General features: G+C 35.2%; 2 protein-coding genes across 2 annotated transcripts; one reads left to right on the top strand and one right to left on the bottom strand.

The window, feature by feature from the left end:
* The first annotated feature begins 846 nt into the window (after positions 1-846).
* LOC127804176 (phytoene synthase 2, chloroplastic-like) lies at positions 847-6134 on the top strand. Its single transcript, XM_052340970.1, has 6 exons — positions 847-2042; positions 2128-2178; positions 3725-3897; positions 4407-4642; positions 5010-5202; positions 5555-6134. The coding sequence occupies exons 1-6, from the start codon at positions 1562-1564 to the stop codon at positions 5726-5728; spliced, it is 1308 nt and encodes a 435-aa protein (XP_052196930.1). The 5' UTR covers positions 847-1561; the 3' UTR covers positions 5729-6134.
* Positions 6135-20568: 14434 nt separating this feature from the next.
* LOC127804158 (putative pentatricopeptide repeat-containing protein At3g11460, mitochondrial) lies at positions 20569-22087 on the bottom strand. The gene has a single exon (XM_052340949.1). It carries the CDS (start codon positions 21989-21991, stop codon positions 21044-21046), a length of 948 nt encoding a protein of 315 aa, XP_052196909.1. The 5' UTR covers positions 21992-22087; the 3' UTR covers positions 20569-21043.
* Between the last annotated feature and the right edge of the window lie 328 nt (positions 22088-22415).

Raw genomic sequence — 22415 nt, 5'->3', positions numbered from 1 at the left:
AAATGATTATATTTTGAAAAACATGGTCATATATATTAAACGTGTTAGAAAAGACACAAGCTACGTCTTTTATAAGTTATATATATTCAATAATATAGTTTAAAACGTAACTAAATGTCCCAAAAAATATTAGAAAATCATCCATTAGATTAGAAGGGCCAATAAAGGACACTTGCTTTTTGACTGGGACAATAAATTATTGATCTATAATAATAAGCATGTGAAGTAAGTAAGTATATTAGACAGGGAAATGGACTGCTTGTCAAATTCTTTTTACAAGAAGAAGAAGACTTAAAAAAAAGAAGAGCTTTCGGATGCTTTTACTCAAAAAACAAGTCGCCGAAGGAGTTCCCAAGAAGAAATAAAGAAGATAATTAAATTCCTCAAGAATGAATGAATATTAGGAGTACTTCCAGAAGATTGCAAAGAAAATAAAGATTTCACTGGGGTCTTTTTCTCGATGATGCTTTAATACTGAACTTAGGATTGCATTTGCCTGTTCAAATCCCAATTATCGACAAATAATCAGATTTTCCCGGAAAATGTCACTTGTAGCGACGCACTTCCTAACTTGGGAAAATCCCCTTTGGCAGGCACCTACACAGCTGTGCAAAGATACAAATTTATTCAGCATCTGATTTGTCTATGGGTTTTGGTCATGTCTGCTCTGCTTCTTCCCAGTTTCTCTCGCGTTCTCCTAATCAAGTTTGATTAAATAGTAAACCTCTCCCAACCCGGAGGGAAAAAACAAGAGTGAGTGTCAAATCAAGGGAGGGAGGGAGAGACAGAGACGGCAGAGAGAGAGAAATTGGTGGGGAACCTAGGAAGGCTAGAAGAGTGGAGAACTGACCTGGAACCTAGAAGAGTGGAGAACTGACCTGGAAGCCCAATTCCGTTCTTGATTTGTTTATTTTAATGGAGATAATCCCCTTTTATTTCAACTAATTGGAGGTTCTGTTAACGGCTTGCTCCTGTCCCGGAAAATTTGTCCTTTTCCTGGATTTTCATTATGTCACCTCTCTGTGCTACTCACATTGTGCCTGGTCATTTTTTGGGTGGAGCTCTCCAGCACCTACGTGTTCTGAACTGGAGACAGGGAGCTTAGTTTAATCGAGTCGAAATAGAAACCACCCATTACCCAAACGAGGCTCATAAGCAGTCACCTCCACTTATTTCTCTTATACTCTCCCCCAATTTCTTCTTGAGCCACAGTTCTTGAGATCTCCATCTTTGAGCTCTTGCTTCTTGTGTGTTATCCCAGATTTGTTCTTCTTGTGGACTTCGATTTCTTTGTTCATTGTAAAGAAATCTTGAGAGTTTGTTTTGCTGTTGAAGAGCTCAATAACTCAGCTTCAACTGGTTTTTTGATTTACATTTTTGTTGGGTTTTTGATTTTTGTGAAAGTTTCCCTGAAAAGGGTGTTGGGTTTTCTTGAACTGGATAGAATTCTCTGAGTTGTGGTGCAATTTTTAAAAACTACTTGAGGAAAGGAAAAGGAGCACCGCGCGGATTCTTGATTTTTCCTGGAAAGTGCTAACAGCACCAGTATTTCAGGTTGAAGATGTCTGTTGCTTTATTGTCGGTTGTTTCTCCCAATTCTGAGATCTCTAATTTTGGGGTCTTTGAGTCTTCCCGGGAAGGAAACCGGGTTTCCGATTCGTCCAAATTCATTGCTCGCTATAAGAGTTTGATTTGCCATGTTGCACTCAAGAAGAGCAAGAAGCAGAGCTGGAACTATGGCTCTTTCTATGCAGACTTGAGCTATCCAAGCTTGGATGGATCAGGATTGGAGAAGAAAGGAAAATTCCCTTTACTCTCAAATGTGGTGGCTAACCCTGCCGGGGAAATGGCCGTCTCATCGGAGCAGAAAGTTTATGATGTGGTCTTGAAACAGGCTGCTTTAGTTAAAAAGCAGCTCAAAACTGGGGAAGATTATGAAGTGAAGCCCGATATTGTTCTTCCGGGAACTCTGAGCTTGATGACTGAAGCCTATGACCGTTGTGGGGAAATTTGTGCAGAGTATGCCAAGACATTTTACCTGGGTTAGCCTTCTTTTCATCTGTTATTTCATAAGGATTGGATCGTGGTTTGAAGTAAATCTTACTTAATTGTTTTTGCCCTTCTCAGGAACATTGTTAATGACATCTGAGAGGCGAAGAGCTATCTGGGCTATTTATGGTGAGCCTCCATATCTCGTGCAAATTTTGAGTTAGAAGGATGAACTAATAGATTCTAATAGAATATGGAATAGTTTTTTGGATTCGAATGGATATGGATTTGGTGGCTCTTAAAAAATTTGACGCTGCTCTTGCTTCTTTGAAAAACACTTGATATTTCCCACTCGAGTTTTCTAACCAAGTTTGAATATGTGCTGCTTTTAATTCTAGTTGAGCTAATTGTGTTGCTTCTGTTAAATTAATTGGTTCTCGCTTAAGTTAGAAACACACAGCATTCTTATTCTTGTGAAGGTAGGTTAGATGCTACTTTGATCACTTTCATACATAGAACCTATCAATTGTATTCTCTTTTTGACCTCTGGCATAAAAAACCTGATATTTGTGATATGTGCCTGCATGTATCCTTATTACAAGATCATCCGTAGATGGTAAATTATTGATTTTCATGAGATAACAAACTATTTATGCTTGGAACAATGTATGTGTGCTGCTATGCCAGGTTGCACTAGTTGACATGTAAACCCAAGATGTAAGAACTTGATTTTATCTTTGAATTTGTGCTTGAAATAAACCACTTTTCTTTCAATTTCATGATTTTTTTAGGATCCAAACAAAGAAAAAGGAAGTGTACAAGAGAAGGTTTTTTTTATTTTTTTTGGTTGTTTTGGGATAATAAGTTTCTGAATCCATTTAAAATAAACACAAAAGAGAGAGTACAGATAATTTTTTTTGAGTACATATTCTTCGTTTCGTAGTTGAATTATTAAGCTCTCAACAAAGTTGATTATATTTTGGAAGAATTATTAGATTTGATGGCCCTGCAAGCCTTGTTATCCATTAAAAAGTTAAGGGGACTGCTAAATAATGAGTTGGAACTTAAACCAATACTAGTTTCTACTTATTGCTGAATAAGATAGGTTTTAGTTGCTTGATGAAAGGTAAACCAAATGTACCACAGCTTCCAAATTCCAGTACATTGAGGATTGCTCTGATTACTCTTTACCCCATGATTGTGAAGTTGAGACAGCTAAGTAACTACTTAGAACATATGTAGATGTTAGTTTCTATATTTTAGTGATGAAAGGAGACAGACCTTAGGTCTGATGATAGGTAAACTGAATGTATTACACTTGTGTATTCAAGTGATTGTGAATTTGGTTCTGAGTAGTCTCAACCATATGGTTGTCAAATTTCATTCACAGTTTAGGAGTTGTGGAATAGTGCAGGCTATATATGGTTAAAATTTAATTAAAAGAAATAATATAACCTTTAAAGTTCAAGCACATTAAAATGTTTCGTCATGGCATGGGAAATGACCTTAAAAGACTAGAGAAGCCATCTCTTTGGTATACACATCACTGAGTATTGAACATTGTGCTCAATTATTTCTGAAATGCTGGTTCCATAACTCTGTGAAAACTTGGATGTTTCATTCTACTTAAATCTTGTCCACAATAAGTTATCAGATGTGGAATCTGTTGCTTTAGTGCAACGCAGATAGACTTTATCCTCTCTTTGGTTTCTCATGATTGTTGTGGTTCATATAGTGTGGTGTAGGAGGACAGATGAGCTTGTTGACGGGCATAATGCATCACACATAACACCTACAGCATTAGACAGATGGGAATTAAGGCTGGAAGATCTTTTCCAAGGACGTCCATTTGATATGCTTGATGCTGCTTTGTCAGATACTGTGGCAAAGTTTCCTGTTGACATTCAGGTTTTCCCTTGCTAGACATTATTCATCTTTCTGCACAGTTCTGTTCATACCATCTAATTGAATCTTACTAAATGCCTCTCAAGGTTCTGAGAGGAATGAGCTCCATGAACTATAAGATCCGTGTGCGTGCATGTGGCTAAAATTGCTCTAATTTACCTTTTCCAATTTAAACAGTGTCCTAACATTCTCTTCTGGAATTTGGAAATGAATTAAGGGTATGGATGCCCTTGTTCCGAAAATAGGAAGGAACCTTCATAAGAATTGTACCTCTTTGTGGCCTCCTGCATTCCCTCTATATATTTTAGTGCTTGATAATAGTAGATGGACGAATCTATCATGCGCTAACTACATTCAAGAACAACTTCAACTAGCTGTTGTGCCAATTTCTCATTTTATTCACGTCTTATTTTGCCGTGAACTGTAGCTATTTACTTTATAGTTTTGATGATTTAGTTGTCTGAATTAGTTTGCACAACCAGCATTGTGATTAAAAATATTCTGTTTTGCAGCCATTCAAAGATATGATTGAAGGAATGAGGATGGATCTGAAGAAGTCTAGATACATGAACTTTGATGAACTATATCTCTATTGTTATTATGTGGCTGGCACTGTTGGATTGATGAGTGTTCCAGTTATGGGCATTGCACCAGAATCACAGGCAACAACAGAGAGTGTCTACAATGCTGCCTTGGCTTTAGGTATCGCGAATCAGCTCACTAACATTCTCAGGGATGTTGGAGAAGAGTAAGTGTAGCACTAGAAGTTTGATCTCTTTTGAGTTCCATAATGATTGTTTTAGACCACCACACAACTGGACATACCTGGCAAATGTTGGTTCATACGTTTGGTGAGTTAAGTCTGTTTAAGACTGGGCATGATGGTGAATTTACAACACCATGGTGACCTAACCGGAAAATGAAATGAAACATAATATATCAGGATCTTTTATACTGGATTGTGGAATCGAATCCCTGAAAATTCTGAACTTGCAGGTTTTTTTTTGCCTTGGTTTCTCCCCAAGCGGGGAGCCTTGTGCAGTGGAAACACCCTCTTTTTTTTTTTTATTTCTTTATTGCTCTGTCCCATTTCTTATGTGTTTGTTTGAATACAGTGCAAGGAGAGGAAGGGTTTACCTACCACAAGATGAACTAGCTCAGGCGGGGCTTTCAGATGAAGACATTTTTGCAGGAAAAGTAACAGATAAATGGAGGAGCTTTATGAAGAATCAAATTAATAGGGCAAGGATGTTCTTCAACGAGGCAGAAAAAGGAGTTACAGAACTCAGTGCAGCAAGCAGATGGCCGGTAAGTAGTGGACTACTAATTAGCTTTAAGTTAGGAGAAACATGCCTTGCCCTGTTGCCATGCCATAACACACATTCCTGCACAATGTCGAATGTCTTTACAATTTCAAAACCTTCACATGGCAGAATACCAGATTGTGATACTCCCAAGATTAGGATATTTTGAGTTGAACTCTTTGTTATATTACAGGTTTATCTTTATCTATTGTATAGGTTAATTATCCTTAGGTTCCCCTCTATATATAGATAGCTCTACACGACAACCATATAATTCATTCAAAGCAATACAAAGTTTATTGTTATGGATCTCGTGTTTCTTCTGCATCTATGAATGCATTGTTTTGGTGCTGCAGGTGTGGGCATCGCTTCTATTGTATCGCCAAATACTAGACGAGATCGAAGCCAACGATTACAACAACTTCACAAGAAGAGCTTTTGTTAGCAAACCCAAGAAGATAATTGCACTGCCAATTGCATATGCAAAATGTCTTGTTTCCCCATCAAGAACTCCTCCAGTGAAGTTGTGAATAGAAGAACCATGCACTGGAAGATATTCTGAGACCAATGAACTATATATATATATATATATGTAGCAGAGAAAGGCCAAATTAATTTGTACATTAGAAATTCTTATAATGCAGCAAGAATTCATCAAGATTAGAAATTCTTATAATGCATTAGTCAATAGATTTCGTGCCCTGGTTTCTCATCTGTCCACCTTATTTCTGGCCAAGCCTTACCTCTTCAGCTTTTCAACTAGTGTATTGTCTGGGCTGGATTTTGGCTATCCAGCTGACTTGGCAGATATGCCTTGCTGCTTATTGGCTTGGCAGATATGCTTTTTATCCGTTTGTGCCCTCTAAAGGTCTTGTCTTGTTCCCCCCACTTTTTCCATGTTTGGCTCCTAATGAAAGACACTTTTTTATGATGGCAGTAGGTGGGTCCTTAGTAGTGGATAGCAAGCGTGGCTGAGCTTGTGAGATTCAGATACCTTCTTTATATCTCCTCTAATTCTCTGTCATTTTATGTTATTTATGGAGCATACAAGTTAATAATTTTGTCACAAAAGTACAATAGAGAGGATCGTTAGACTCATGAATAATATTTGAGCGTTTGCCTAAACTTTATAACTCATGTCAAGTTATCAATTGCACCATGCCCAACATTATGAATTGAGTAGCAAGTTGATAGGATTACCTTAGTCATTTGTTCAAGCTTAAATATGTCTTATTTTTCCGTGAAAAAGAAGTAGGAATCTAAAGTTTTAAGAACAAAAATTAAAAAAGTAAAATTACACTCATAAATTTTTTTTGAGAACATATTCTCGTAAATTTAGGAATCTAACATATTATGATTTTCATAATACATTAATATGAAAAATAAATTTACCTAAAATATAAGATATTTATTGTATCCAGATTGTCTCACTTTCTATAAAAAAGTAATATAATTTTCAAAAAAAAAAACATGTGACTGAGTATTAAGTCAGTCAATTTTTTTTTTTTTTGGGGGGGGGGGGGGGGGGTAGGGGAGGAGAATTAAAAAATATTTCTTTTTTTGTTTTATTTAAACGATATCATTTTATATAAGTCATATATTTCTAGAAGTCCTAGGAAAGAAATGGATAAATGTCAAGATTGCTTACGACCAAACACCATCTTCATTTCCTTTCCTTTAGCCCTCCTCCTCCCTTTTTGTTGTCAACCAGGCCCATCTCTAGGCACTATGTCTAGGGGCCCAAAATTAGGGATCTCAAAATCACTAATTAATTATTTTTTTTTATTTTTTGAGATGTAAAATTATTAATTTTATTTTATGATGATTTTTATTTAAGTTTATCTTCTACTTTATTTTGTTATTTTATTTACATAGAGAAACTCCCCAACTCTCCTAGTTCAAGAATTATTTTTCAATATTAGACATTAAATAGTGATGTGTCATTTAAACGAGAAGGCCTTCCAACTCCTAAGTTCATAAGTTATTTTTTAATATTAGACAATAAATAGTAATGTGTAAATCAGTAACACAACGAAAAAAAAAAACAGAGTTATTTTAGAAGAACAATTTGATAAGATGATTTTTTGGACAGATAAAATTTCGTCTGAGAAATTCGCACTGATCTGAGTATTAAAGAAAAAAAAATAAAAAAATCGATAACTTTTTAATTTGTAAGATCTACCTGTGAACTCTTCACATTTTTTGTTTATTTAATTTTTATATTTTCATATATTTTTTTCTTGTCTATATTGTCAATTAAAAAAGATTTATTTTCTAAACTTAGATAAAAAAATTTAATTAGTGATTTTACCTCTCAAAAAGCAAGCAAAGTAAAATTTAAATAATTGTTAATATTTACTTAAATTATTAAAGATTCACTAAAATAATTCTTACCTAAGACTACAAATATTCTTAAGGCAGCCCTGTTGTCTAACAATTTTCTTTGTCAGCTTTCATTAATTATTGTTGAAGATGAAAGGGTCTTAAGAGATGTGAGCATGATCAACTATTAGATGGACTCGTGCCATTTCAAAACCTTTAGAAGATCGATTGTCACTATGAAAGTTGATTATAGGTCGATTATGTATTCCAAAATGTTTTGGGGATCAATTGTGGATGGGGACAGTCGGGTGGGGGGGGGGGGGGTGAATTCATGGGACAGTCTTAAGGTTTATGATTGACCCCAAATCCAATAATGCCGTGTAGAAAGGATCAAAACTGAAAAGAGGTAAAATCATTTTTAATGCCTATACAATGAAAAGTGATCAAGGAACCTAGCTAGAGTTTAGTAAATAATATAACAAGTTTTACATGCGGCTCAAAGAAAAGTACTCTCTCGGGCATAACTCACCAGTTAGGGATGAACATGTCTTGAAGAAATTTGAACTCTAACCGTTATATAGTCAGTGAAAGATCTCGTGTTCGATCTTTAATTGTTGGGTTTCATGATTGATAGAATTGAGCTGATGTGATATCCACCAAGAGGGGGGGGTGAATTGGTAAGAAAAAAAATTTCTTTTGGAAAGTGAAAGTATTTATTTTTTTTTGTAAAGAGGAATAATGATGTGGTCTTATTGAAGATTACACAAAGTCAAAAGTGCAACGATGCAAGCTTAAAGGAGAAAGTATGAAGAGCAGTGAAGACACAGATTTATAGTGGTTCAGCCTTCCAAGCTTAATCCACTACCTTAGTTATCCACTAAGGATTTTTAAAACCAATATCACTATCAACCCCCTACTCAATATGAGTAGGTCCTCTAGTCCTTGATTAGGCAATGTACAACCTCCCAATTTAATGGGCCCTCTAGCTACTGCTAGGAAGAAATACAGACAATGAATTAGAGAGGCTAAGAGTACAACTCTTAGTTACAGATTTCTCTCTTTAAATAAATAAACGAGGCTTAAAAGAAATAGAACAGTATATATCAAAGCCTCTTAAATGAGAGTACAGAGAGAAAAGAAGTAAAAATCGATGTAACAGTGAAGGCACGATCGTTCAAGATATTCAATAGTTTCTCAACAGCCTTTAATGCATCTTCAACCACCTATTTATAGTTGATGGTGGGTATGTTTGAAATTTGGACCGTTGTGGGTGGTTGGCGAGCATTTAATGCACCAAAAACTAGCCGTTGTAAAATCTGAGAAACAAAATAGTCGACAGAAGAAAAGATTAGTCAACTATTTTTACAAGTAAAACTAAGAATAGTCGACAGACATATACTGATAGTCGACTATTTTTAATACAAAAATCCAATAGTCGACAGATATACTTGAATAGTCGACAGTTGCTGAAATGTGAAGAAATTTTTGAATTTCATGAACAAAAATAGTCGACAGATCAAAAGGCATAGTCGACTATTTTTACTCAATAGTCGACAGATGTTAAAATAGTCGACAGATACTTAAATAGTCGACAGAACAATAAAAACAGTCGACTATTTTGAAACATAGTCAACAGAATAAACCTGATAGTCGACTATTCTTTTAGAAAAACTTAATTTTCAAAACAACCTTATTCGATTCTTTAAAAACTCATTTTGATTATCTTTAAAACAAGTTGAGATTATCAAAAGTATGATTTTGAAACAAATCACTCTTAACAAATCAATCTTTCATCCATACTCAATATTTCATATCTTGCTTTAAGATTTATGTACTAAAAATGCATTTTCTCATTCACAAAATCCATATAGATTGATTTTCATATAGACATTCATCAAAACCATTTCATTACTCAAGAGTAAAATATCAATCTCCCCCTTTTTGATGATGACAAAACAAATATGAAAATCAAATTATTCAATTTATCTCCCCCTTTTTGTCAATATCAAATAATAAGAATACTCCCCCTTTTTGAAACGCACTGAGGCTCCCCCTTAGACCAAGGGCACATAAATAATTCAACCAGATCATTCAGCCCTATTTAAACATACATTAGCAAGAGTGAAATGTCAATACTAAAACATTCATTCATAGAGTAATAGTTGAGTTCAACAAAACATATAACAGAAGCTACTGGTAAATTTTCCAAAACAAGCATACATAAGGTAAAAATAAAGTGAAATGTATGATGAGGGCATCATCTAAACATCTGGAGAGATGGATGAAGGAGAAGACTGAGCGGAGGAAGGAGAGTCAACTGGTGGAATGGATGGAGATGCAGCAGGTGGAGGAAACTGAGAAGAGAACAACTGAATAAGGTACCCCATCTGAGAAGATAGATCTTCTTGCTGCTGATGAAGACTCTGTAGATCTAGCCTGACTTCTTCTCGAAATTCTTGTAGGCTGGCTTCAACTCTTGATATATCTAATTTAAGATCTGCCATTCCTTGAACCACTAAGTCTTCATGAGATGATGATGGTCCTTCTGATCTTCTTTTCTTGCTAGGCCTTTCAAGTTGGTCTGCTTTAACCCATTCCCCATCCCTGTGTGCATAGCCAGTTCTAATAGGTGTCTTGTCACTAATGTGTTGAGATTGGCTTAGATATACTTTTCTAGCACTGTCCATGTCTCCAACCAAACGATCCAGTAAAAGACTGACTGCCATACCATAAGGAAGGGACCTAGTTTTTGTGGAAAGAGCACCTACCATCAAGTTAATCATCAGATGACACAGATTTGGCCTTCTCCTGGCCTTAATACATTGGAGTAACCACAAGTCAAGTCTTGTAACAAGAGAGAAACTTCCATTTCTAGGGTGAATCATTTGACAACAAATCAGATGAAGAATCCTAGTGTTCAAGTCCATTTTGGATGTGTCAGAAATCTTAGATGTAAGTGAGTCATCTCCTATGACTTCTTTACTGGCTTGAAGAAAATCTTGAGTCCAGGAAGCATAGTCCTCTCCATCCAAAGGGATTTTAAACTGTTCGTGGATTAGCATCATGGTGATTTCCATATGAACATCCCCAATGTTAGTCTTGAACTTCTTATCCGATTTTCTCTTATGAAAGATATTGTTGGCATTGGAATAAAAAGCCCTAACCACATCTTCATATATGCATCGATGAATTGTTAAGAAATCCCACCAACCGAAATCCTTAAATGTCTGAATGTAGGGAAAACCAATGGATTCTAGAAAAGATAAGTCTAAATAACGACCCTCAAGGACTTCACGAGACTCAAAGTACATGGAATACCTTTCTTGTTGTTCTTCAGAAATGAAAAGTTGGATTTGAGGTCTCGGATGGGATGGAGGACGGCTTGAAGAACCCGATTCTTTTTCTTTCCCTTTTCCTTTGCCTTTGCCCTTGTCTGTGTTCTTAGTCCTTGCCATATGGAGTGATTGAAACACGAAGCAGAGCAAGAGGGATAGACAGAGCAAGAGTAATCGTGCGAAATGGCCGAGAGATCGAGCGACAGATAGAGCCGAGGGATAGCGGATGAAATGAAATGCTTTGGTACTTTGATGGAGCACGAGAAACCGAAATAACCGAATGCACTAGGTTAAGGAAAAATCGATACTTCGAGAGGAGGGAAACGACAATACGGACGGTTAGGGTTTTTAAAAATAAAAGAGGGCCGATAGTCGCCTGGTCTTTAAATAGGCGCGATGGGATAGTCGACAGATGCAATATAGCTGTCGACTAATTTGGCTTACACTATGCGAATAGTCGACTAGGTTGAAACTGCTGTCGACTAATTTGGCTAACACAAGGCGAATACTCGACTAGGCTGAAACTGCTGTCGACTATATTTGGCTAACACAAGACGAATAGTCGACTAGGCTGGAACTGCTGTCGACTATATTTGAGAAAAATATTGATAAGCTTGCAGAGATGCCCCATCACAAATGAATTTTGGCTTGATAACATTCTGTCAATTTTATAAATTGATTTGACAGAATTGAATCTTTGCCTTCTCAATAATATATATGTATAAAAAAAACATTAGAAAGGAGCACAACACACTTACTCATGTTATGATTAATCCTAGTTCACTTCTAAAATATTCAAACTTTTCTCTATCAAGAGGTTTTGTAAAGATATCTGCTACTTGATGATTTGTATCTATGAATTCAAGACTTATGTCTCCTTTTTGAACATGGTCTCTAATAAAATGATGTTTTACTTCTATATGTTTAGTTCTTGCATGAAACACTGGATTTTTTGTTAAAGCTATAGCACTAGTATTGTCACATTTTATTGGGATGTTTTGAAGCCTTATGCCATAGTCCTCTACTTGGTATTTCATCCATAATATTTGAGCACAACAATTTCCAGCTGCTACATACTCAGCCTCAGTAGATGATAGAGCCACTGTATTTTGTTTTCTACTTGACCATGATACCAAACAATTTCCTAAGAATTGACAAGAACCACTTGTACTTTTTCTATCTATTTTACATCCATCATAATCTGCATCAGTGTATGCTACTAGTTTAAAGATATTTGATTTTGCATAAAATAGTTCTAGATTTGTAGATCCTTTTAGGTATCTCAAAATTCTTTTAACTGCTTTCAAGTGAGATTCTTTGGGATTAGATTGGAACCTAGCACATAAGCACACACTAAACATAATATCAGGTCTACTAGCTGTTAAATAAAGCAGAGAGCCAATCATACTTCTATACAGCTTGTTATCTACAGCTTTCCCTAATTCATCTTTATCTAGGCTTTGAGAACTACTCATAGGTGTAGCCATAGGTTTACAATCTTGAACATCAAACCTTTTGAGAAGATCTCTTATGTATTTTTGTTGAGAAATATATATACCTTCTTCTTCTTGTTTTATTTGCAATCCTAGAAAGTACTTAAGTTCTCCCATCATACTCATCTCAAATTCTCCTTGCATAAGAATTGCAAATTGATCACAAAGAGATTTATTTGTAGATCCAAAAATGATGTCATCCACATATATTTGAACTAATAATATGTCCTTATCATGACTTCTTATAAATAATGTTGTATCTATTTGGCCTCTTTTAAATCCTTTTTCTAAGAGAAACTTACTGAGTCTCTCATACCAAGCTCTAGGGGCTTGTTTTAGACCATATAAAGCTTTAGATAATTTGAACACATGGTCTTCATATTTGTGATTTTCAAATCCCGGGGGTTGTTCTACATAAACTTCTTCATTAATATACCCATTTAAGAAAGCACTCTTAACATCCATTTGATATAATTTGAAGTTTTTGAAACAAGCAAATGCTAACAACATTCTTATGGCTTCCAACCTAGCAACAGGGGCATAAGTTTCATCATAATCTATACCTTCTTCTTGACTATAACCTTGAGCCACTAACCTTGCTTTGTTTCTAGTTACAACTCCATTTTCATCCATCTTATTTCTAAATACCCATTTTGTGCCTATAATAGGATAATCCTTTGGTCTTGGCACTAGTTTCCAAACTTCACTTCTTTCAAATTGATTTAGTTCTTCTTGCATGGCAATAATCCAATTTTCATCTTCTAAAGCTTCTTTGATATTTTTGGGTTCAACTTGAGATAGGAAGGCAGCATATTGGCATTCATTCCTAATGGAAGATCTAGTTCTAATGCCTTTGGATGGATCTCCTAAGATTTCATTCATTTTGACATATTTCCTTTCTCTTGGAAATGTTGGTTCTTTTTCAAATTGATATTCTTGATCTTCTTCAAATGAATCGTTTTCTTGAGCATTAGACTCACTTTGTCTTATAGAAAGTTTTTCAAAATTTTGAGTTACATTATTTTCACCATCTTCTCTAGGTTTTGGAACCTCAAGGCTAATATCATCAACTATAACTTGGATTGTTTCCTCTACCACTAGGGTTCTTTTGTTGAATACCCTATAACCTTTACTTTGAGATGAATAACCTAAGAATATACCTTCATCACTTTTAGCATCAAATTTACCTAGAGATTCTTTTCCATTGTTGAGAATATAGCAAGTACTACCAAACACATGAAAATGACTTATGTTGGGTTTTCTTCCTTTAAATAATTCATATGGAGTCTTTTTCAATAAAGGCCTCATTGAAACTCTATTTAAAATATGGCAGGCAGTATGCACAGCTTCTGCCCAAAAGTACTTAGGAAGGTTTTTATCACAAAGCATTGTTCTAGCCATTTCTTGTAAAGATCTATTCTTTCTTTCTACTACACCATTTTGTTGAGGAGTCCTAGCACAAGAAAAGTTATGATCTATTCCATTTTCTTCACAAAACAGTTTGAATGATTCATTTTCAAATTCTCCTCCATGATCACTTCTAATTCTTGAAATACAAAAGCCTTTTTCTCTTTGAATTCTTTTACTAAAAATTTCAAATGACTTAAATGTTTCATTTTTAGATGCAAGAAAAATTACCCATGTGAATCTAGAATAATCATCTACTATAACTAAAACATATTGTTTACCTCCTAAGCTTAGAGTCCTCATTGGACCAAATAGGTCTAAGTGAAGTAGTGTTAGAGGTCTAGATGTTGATATTTCATTTATTGGTTTGAATGATATACTGATTTGTTTGCCTTTCATGCAAGTGCCACAAATGTGATCTCTTTCAAATTTAAGCTTAGGCAATCCAATAACAAGATCATGTTTTACTAACTTGTTTATTAGGTTCATACTAGCATGCCCTAACCTATTATGCCACAGCCAAGAATATTGAGATGACTTTGTAACTAAACAGTTTTCCATTTTAGGAGATTCTAGGAATGTGAGATAGATGTTCCCTACTCTATTTCCTTTTAATTTTATTTCTTTTGACTTAGAGCACACAACTTTACAAGAGTTAGCATCAAAACAAACTTCATAGTTTAAATCACACAGTTGACTAATGCTAATCAAATTATGTTTAAGACCATCAACAAGAAACACATTCTCTAAAGTAATATTTTCAAAAGAAATAGAACCCATACCTATAATCTTACCTTGAGAATTATCACCATAGAAAACCTTACCTCCTTCCTTGAGAACAATATTGCTGAGAAGATCTTGATCTCCTGTCATGTGCCTTGAGCAGCCACTATCAAGGAACCACTTGCTCCTTGGATCATTTGAAACCAATGCAGCCTACACAAGAAATCATTCACGTTGTTCCCTTTGGTACCCACATCTTCTTGGGTCCATTCTTGTTAGAAGATACTACATCTTTAGGAACCCAAACTTGTTTGAATTTTTGAGGAAAATTTCGTATGAAACATTTGTTAATTGAGTGACCATCTTTTCCACAGTAATGACAGGTAATACCTCTTTTTGAAAACTTTGGTTTGAAAAATGGTTTTCTTTGAATAAATTTTTGGTTTACTGCTTTAACAAACACTGTTTTACTAGAGCTTGCTTGGAATGGATCAAATCCAATTCCTTGTTTATTTCCAAAATTTCTTTGAGCTCCAAGTATCATTTCTAGTTTATTTTTACCTTCAACCAACTTTTCTAACGATTCCTTCATGTCTTTGTTTTCTTTCAAAAGATTTTCCTTTTCAGCACTTAAACTGTTTCTTTCATTTTCTAACAATTCTATTTTAACATTCAGATTTTTTACCTCATTTTCTAAGGAATTTAATTCTCTTCTTAAATCAATATTTTTCTCATTCATATGCTCACATTCACATAGCAAGTCATTAAATGCATCATGAAGTTCTTCAAAAGTAAAGTCAGAGGATAGATTAGGATGCTGAGAGTTTACCTCATCCTCAATATTGGCCATAAAGCAAATGTTGGCAACTTCATCATCTTGAGACTCATCACTTGATGAGAGATCTTCTTCACCCCATGCAGCTAGAGCCTTTTTCTTCATTTTCCTTTCCTTGCGATCCATCTTTTTCAGTTGGGGGCAGTCACTTCTAATGTGACCTAGCTTCTTACATTCAAAACATCGAAGCTCATTAGATGGATTAGACTCTTTTTGATCTTTTTCTTTCCGAAATGTCTTCCTTTGATTAAACCTACCTTTCTTCATAAATTTCTTAAATTTTCTAGCTAACAGAGCAAAATCATCATCTTCACTGTCCTGAGAGTCTTTTTCTTCCTTTTCAACTTTAAAGGCTACATTCTTATCTTTCTTTGGTTCAGCATTATCACTTCGTTTCATCATGATTTCATGAGTCATTAGTGATCCTAGTAGATTATCAAATTCAAGTTTGTCTAAATCTTTTGCCTCAGTAATAGCAGTGACTTTAGGATCCCATGATCTAGGTAAGCTTCTTAGAATCTTCCTAACTTTTTCACCATTTGTAAAAGTTTTTCCTAGAGACTCTAAAGTTGAAACAATATCATTAAATCTGGTGTACATGTCTTTAATGGATTCATCTTCTTTCATAGTAAATAATTCATAGTCATGAACCAGAATATTTATTTTTGTTTCTTTTACCTGGTTTGTACCCTCATGAGTTACCTCTAGTTTATCCCAAATTTCCTTTGCTGTTTTGCATGTTGATATTCGGTTGAATTCCTCTGGGCATAGTGCACAAATCAATGTGTTCATTGCTTTTGCATTTGTCTCCATGTTCATTCTCTCTTCAGCTGTCCATTTGTCCATCTTTTCCATGTCAGCCAAGGTGACTCCTTTCTTAATAGCTTGCATAAGACTTGAGTCCTGCATAAGATAGATATTCATTCTAGCTTTCCAGTAATTGTAGTTAGTACCATCAAAATAAGGTGGACGAGAAGTACTCTGTCCTTCATGATGAGAGGAGCTAGGAAAGTATGCCATTATGTGGATCTTGACCCTAGGTTGTTAGACCTAATTGAAAACAATGGGAACCACGCTCTGATACCAATTGATAGAATTGAGCTGATGTGATATCCACCAAGAGGGGGGGTGAATTGGTAAGAAAAAAAATTTCTTTTGGAAAGTGAAAGTATTTATTTTTTTTTGTAAAGAGGAATAATGATGTGGTCTTATTGAAGATTACACAAAGTCAAAAGTGCAACGATGCAAGCTTAAAGGAGAAAGTATGAAGAGCAGTGAAGACACAGATTTATAGTGGTTCAGCCTTCCAAGCTTAATCCACTACCTTAGTTATCCACTAAGGATTTTTAAAACCAATATCACTATCAACCCCCTACTCAATATGAGTAGGTCCTCTAGTCCTTGACTAGGCAATGTACAACCTCCCAATTTAATGGGCCCTCTAGCTACTGCTAGGAAGAAATACAGACAATGAATTAGAGAGGCTAAGAGTACAACTCTTAGTTACAGATTTCTCTCTTTAAATAAATAAACGAGGCTTAAAAGAAATAGAACAGTATATATCAAAGCCTCTTAAATGAGAGTACAGAGAGAAAAGAAGTAAAAATCGATGTAACAGTGAAGGCACGATCGTTCAAGATATTTAATAGTTTCTCAACAGCCTTTAATGCATCTTCAACCACCTATTTATAGTTGATGGTGGGTATGTTTGAAATTTGGACCGTTGTGGGTGGTTGGCGAGCATTTAATGCACCAAAAACTAGCCGTTGTAAAATCTGAGAAACAAAATAGTCGACAGAAGAAAAGATTAGTCAACTATTTTTACAAGTAAAACTAAGAATAGTCGACAGACATATACTGATAGTCGACTATTTTTAATACAAAAATCCAATAGTCGACAGACATACTTGAATAGTCGACAGTTGCTGAAATGTGAAGAAATTTTTGAATTTCATGAACAAAAATAGTCGACAGATCAAAAGGCATAGTCGACTATTTTTACTCAACAGTCGACAGATGTTAAAATAGTCGACAGATACTTAAATAGTCGACAGAACAATAAAAACAGTCGACTATTTTGAAACATAGTCAACAGAATAAACCTGATAGTCGACTATTCTTTTAGAAAAACTTAATTTTCAAAACAACCTTATTCGATTCTTTAAAAACTCATTTTGATTATCTTTAAAACAAGTTGAGATTATCAAAAGTATGATTTTGAAACAAATCACTCTTAACAAATCAATCTTTCATCCATACTCAATATTTCATATCTTGCTTTAAGATTTATGTACTAAAAATGCATTTTCTCATTCACAAAATCCATATAGATTGATTTTCATATAGACATTCATCAAAACCATTTCATTACTCAAGAGTAAAATATCAATGATTAATCTCTTCTTCTCATCTATGAGGCTGGTGGGAAAAGTCCCTTAAGGTGAGAAATTTATCTTTTGAATAAAAGTATCAACTTTTGATCGAGATAAAGTGATTAGAGTGAAATGAAAATTGAAAAAAAATAAGTGAAAAAACCACTCAATTAAAAATTTGAACATCTTTAGATAGTGTTGGTTAACAAATAAGTAAATAAAGTGTTGTGAATAATAAATTTCTTATTGTACTCATGTGTAGGTTATGACCATGTTAGTGCACTTTAAATAATCGTCATGATGAATAATAAAATTGATGAAAGAGCAATAGTTACTTCAGCTAATATAATATATAGGGATAAATGATGCCAAAGGTGAGAAAAGTTAAGCTAATAATATTTATTAATCAAGATATAAATTAAAAAATATAAGGTATGAAAATTATTTTAAATTTTTATTCTTTTTAATATGTTTGTTAAATTTATTGGGCAACCTTTGAAAAAGAAGTCACGTGACTTCTTATCTAACATTTTTTAAATATACTTATCTCTTCCACCTCTAGATAAGCATATTTTTAATTTTACAGATAAAAAAAATGATAAATATGTTTTTCAGTGCATTTCAAAAAATTTAATAAACAGTTTGATAAAAAATTTATAATATTTCACAACTTTATCTTAATAATTTCATATATTAATTTAAAAATATTTTAACCTTATTTTGATACGATATTATTTTACACAATTTAACCAAAAAACGTTGTCTAAGAGAATTGACCATTCCAAAGTAATACCCAAAGCACCAAAGTATACTCACTGAGGAACTGAATCCACCCACTGTATCTAGAATCTGAACTTCTTCGGTAACTAAGTACCTGAAGCCTAATCATTACAATACCTAGCAAGACTCTTAGGGTAATGAATTAAACAATTAATACTTTCAACGATGAAGAGATTAGGACGTTGTGCAACTCTTCAACATAGGTAGAGTACCTTTATTTGGGGTATTATTCATTTTTCAATAAAGAGAATGCTATTGAGCCAACCCATTTGATTGGCTTACGACACTTCTAGCACCAATACCAAATGTATCATTAGTAATCTCAAATACTTCACTAAAATTAGCATGTCGTGAGAAGTGTTTGAGGCCATCTTTTCTTAGTTTGATCTTGGTTAAAGGCCAAACCTATTGAGTTAGGTACCATCAGAAACTATCGTTTCTTTAAATAACTTATGACATAACTGATAATATATGATACTAAATCTTTTATAAATCTGCTAATCTTAAAAATTACTCATAATGGTACTCTTGAATTGTATTTTATCTATGAACACAAACAATAAAATTTAATAAAACCAAGTGATATAGTAAAAAGCAGTTTCGATCTATTGCTCGCATTGCCCAACGCGAGCTAGCGGGAGAGCGGGGTGGTGGCCATTGAGTCCCACCTCCCATGGGTCCCACACCCCTCCCCCCGAATTGATGTGTTGTTTGAAGCAAATAACAGATTAATTTTTTAGTAAAAAGAATTTTATTTAAAATTGGCATATAATTATGATATCTTAATAATAAGATAAACTTATTTAAAGTGGCTAAAGTGCTCGTCTAAGACTATTTATATTAAAAATCAAAATATCAGTAAAAGTAGACAAACCAAAACTTACTAATTGAAATGCTTAAGAGGGGATGGTGGTGGTTGAATTTATTAAAGTTGGAAGATTTCGGATCATGTAACTGTGACAGAAGTGATAATATGCTAGTTGAAATTGATGAAGTTGCGAATCGAGTGGGCTCTAGCACTAATAAATTGATGCAAATCCAAACATAATAAGAACAAATTGAAAAAAAAAAAAATCACCTAAAAGAGAAATACCAATTCAATATCATATGAAATGTCAAAACCGCCCAAAAAACACATCCCAGATCAGATTAAATATATAGACTATTGATCTCTAATGGAACCATAATAAATAAATAACTAGGAAAGAAACAAACAAAAACATGCTAATTTTCGTTGTCTCATTGATATTTTGAACTAGGTTTCTTTTCTTGGACTCCACCCCATTTGTTCCATCTTTCTTTTTTTTCTCCCCTTTCAACAAACTTGAAATATATAAAATGGCATTAGATGCAGCAAGTTTCTATCTCTCTCTGTCTTTTCCTTTTTTGGAACTCGACTCAATAAGTTAATTTGGATAGGGCTAACACAATTGAAATATAAAATAATTGAAAGGAATGCTAAGAAAGAATGGGAGCTTTTCAATTTTACCTCCAATCAAAAGCACACAGTGGAGTGTCTGGAGCTAGCCTTTATAGCAACCCAAAGACCAGGCTCCTACTGGTTGAGAACCTGTTGTGATGTTGGTATCTTTTGTGCACTACCGCACCTTGGACTTTTGTATAGCCACATCTGCTGACGGATGAACTCAATGATGAATGGGCCAGGTTCGAGCTTCTTCATCCTCTCCTCGTCCTAATTAAAATGGTGTGTCATATTGGTATTCCATTTTATGTTAATGACAAATTGTCCTGCAGGTAGCATGAAAATTGAAAAAATGCTCCCCATATGTGCATGTCTGATATGGTTCAGTCATCAAGACTGAAATGTCACTGTATAATTCGGTATAATAATATTATTAATTTAGCAATGTGTGAGATATTGCCAATCCTAGAACTAGAACACTGATATCTCTGATCAATGAAATAGACACTTGCGTGCATGATGAAAGGAATGAAATATGTGATTTTATTCTAATCCCCGTGTGACAATGATAAGGATGGTTATGTGTGATATGCTGAAGATGATGCTAGTAAACAGGCTGCGACAACCTACAAGGAGCTCTCCTGCTTTTTCTCCCATTCTTATTGGCGTATTCACAAAAATGGCTTGTGTAATTAATAAGCATGATGAGATTCATAGACTGTATTGCTTGCTATTCCCAGTGTCATTGACGATTCATGCAAAATTGTAGTAAATAAATCATCATCTGATTCGTTTCCTCCGGGCTAGCCTCCAAGTTATGGAGCTTCTGTGTTGGCCATTTGCAACAGTTAATTCCAAATCTAGTACAATTGGCGATGCATCTAGAAAGAACAAAACGAAATATTTACTTAACGAAATAAGTGATTTCCAAAGTTTAGTGTAAATCAAATTTTCTTTCCTTTGAAGCATGGGATCTTGAGCCCAAAAAAAAAAAAAAAAAAAAATGCATGGGAATTGAAGCATATATGAAACATGATCTGAACTTTGAAAACCTTGAATTTGAGTTCCCAATGGAAACCTTGCCCCGGAAGCCAATACAGCTTCTTGTTCTACATAGAAATGTCATGCCCAGTTCTAATTTAGCAGACCATGATCCTACGAACGAGCTGCAATCAACCCCTTCTTCCCATAGATCCTGTCAGCCACCCGCTCAGCAACCTCCACCTTGCCGTGAACCTTACAAACTCCCAACAATGCACGCCACAAAGCCTCATCTGGTTCCACCTCCATTCTCATTATCAACGCCTCGGCTTCTTCCACCTGCCCCGCCCTCCCCAACATATCCACCATGCAAGTGTAATGCTCCAATCCCGGCCTCACCCCAAACCTCCCCTCCATCATCTCCAAATATTCCCTTCCCTTGTCTGTCAATCCGCCATGGCTACACGCCGCCAACACAGCTGTAAAACTCAATCCATCAGGCACTATCCCCTGGTTCAACATCTTCTCAAACAGTACAAACACCTCCCCGAAGTCCCCGTGCATCCCGTACCCCGCCATCATTGCCGACCATGTAACCGAGTTCCTCTCCGGCACTTGGTCGAACACCTTCCTGGCACTACCCAAATCCCCACTCTTCGAGTACATGGTGATCAGAGCATTTGAATTGGCGGTGTCTAAGGCAAACCCATTTGCTAGAACCGCCGCATGGACTTGACTGCCGAGGCGGAGGGCAGATAACCCCGCGCAGGACTTGAGCACGGCGGGCAAAGTGTGGCGGTCAATGGGCTTAGAAGCAAGGAGCATTTGGCGGAAAACAGAGAGGGACTCAGAGAAGAGGTCGAGGGACGAGAAGCCCCTGATGAGGCAGTTGTAGAGGAAGGTGGGCTGGCGGTTGGTGAGCGAGAATATGAAGGAAGCTTCGAGCATTTGGGAGCAGGCGGCGTAAGAGGCGACGAGCTTCGAGCGTATGAAGTCTTTGTGGGAAATTCCGAGCTTTATGGTGTTAGCGTGTGCTTGTTTGAGCTTTCTCAAATTCTTGGTGGATGAACAGCAGTCAAGGATGGTCGCGTATAACGGCAACAGCTCCTGAAAGCTACGCATCACCGTCGCAACATACAGACGATAGACGCACAGAGAACAGTGTATTGAGGAAGACGAACAAGAAGCGGTCAAAGGGGAGAGCTTTCTTTATTTGCAGTTATCATTATTTTCTTTAACAAATTAAGTACACATGTTTGGTAAAAAAAATAATTTAATTAAAGATATACATAATGAAATATTCACATGAGATATTGTCTATACTAATTTTAAAGAGCAACCCAATAGACTATTTTGATTTAATGAAACTCAATTTTAGAGTAATTTCAAACTTGTTTTAGTCCAAAAGTTAATCTTCTTCCTATGAGATTATTATTATTTTTTGGTGTGTAATTAAGCATAATGTGTTGTCTAATATGTTTGGAAGTAGCATGTAAGAAACACAAAACACATAGACTAACAATAGTGAATATATGGATAATTCTGC

The sequence above is a fragment of the Diospyros lotus genome, chromosome 6, assembly GCF_014633365.1.
Source record: "Diospyros lotus cultivar Yz01 chromosome 6, ASM1463336v1, whole genome shotgun sequence".
NCBI classification, from domain to species: Eukaryota; Viridiplantae; Streptophyta; class Magnoliopsida; order Ericales; family Ebenaceae; genus Diospyros; species Diospyros lotus.
The sequence above is the reverse complement of the archived record's forward strand: the minus strand, read 5'-3'. Positions and strand labels throughout refer to the sequence as shown.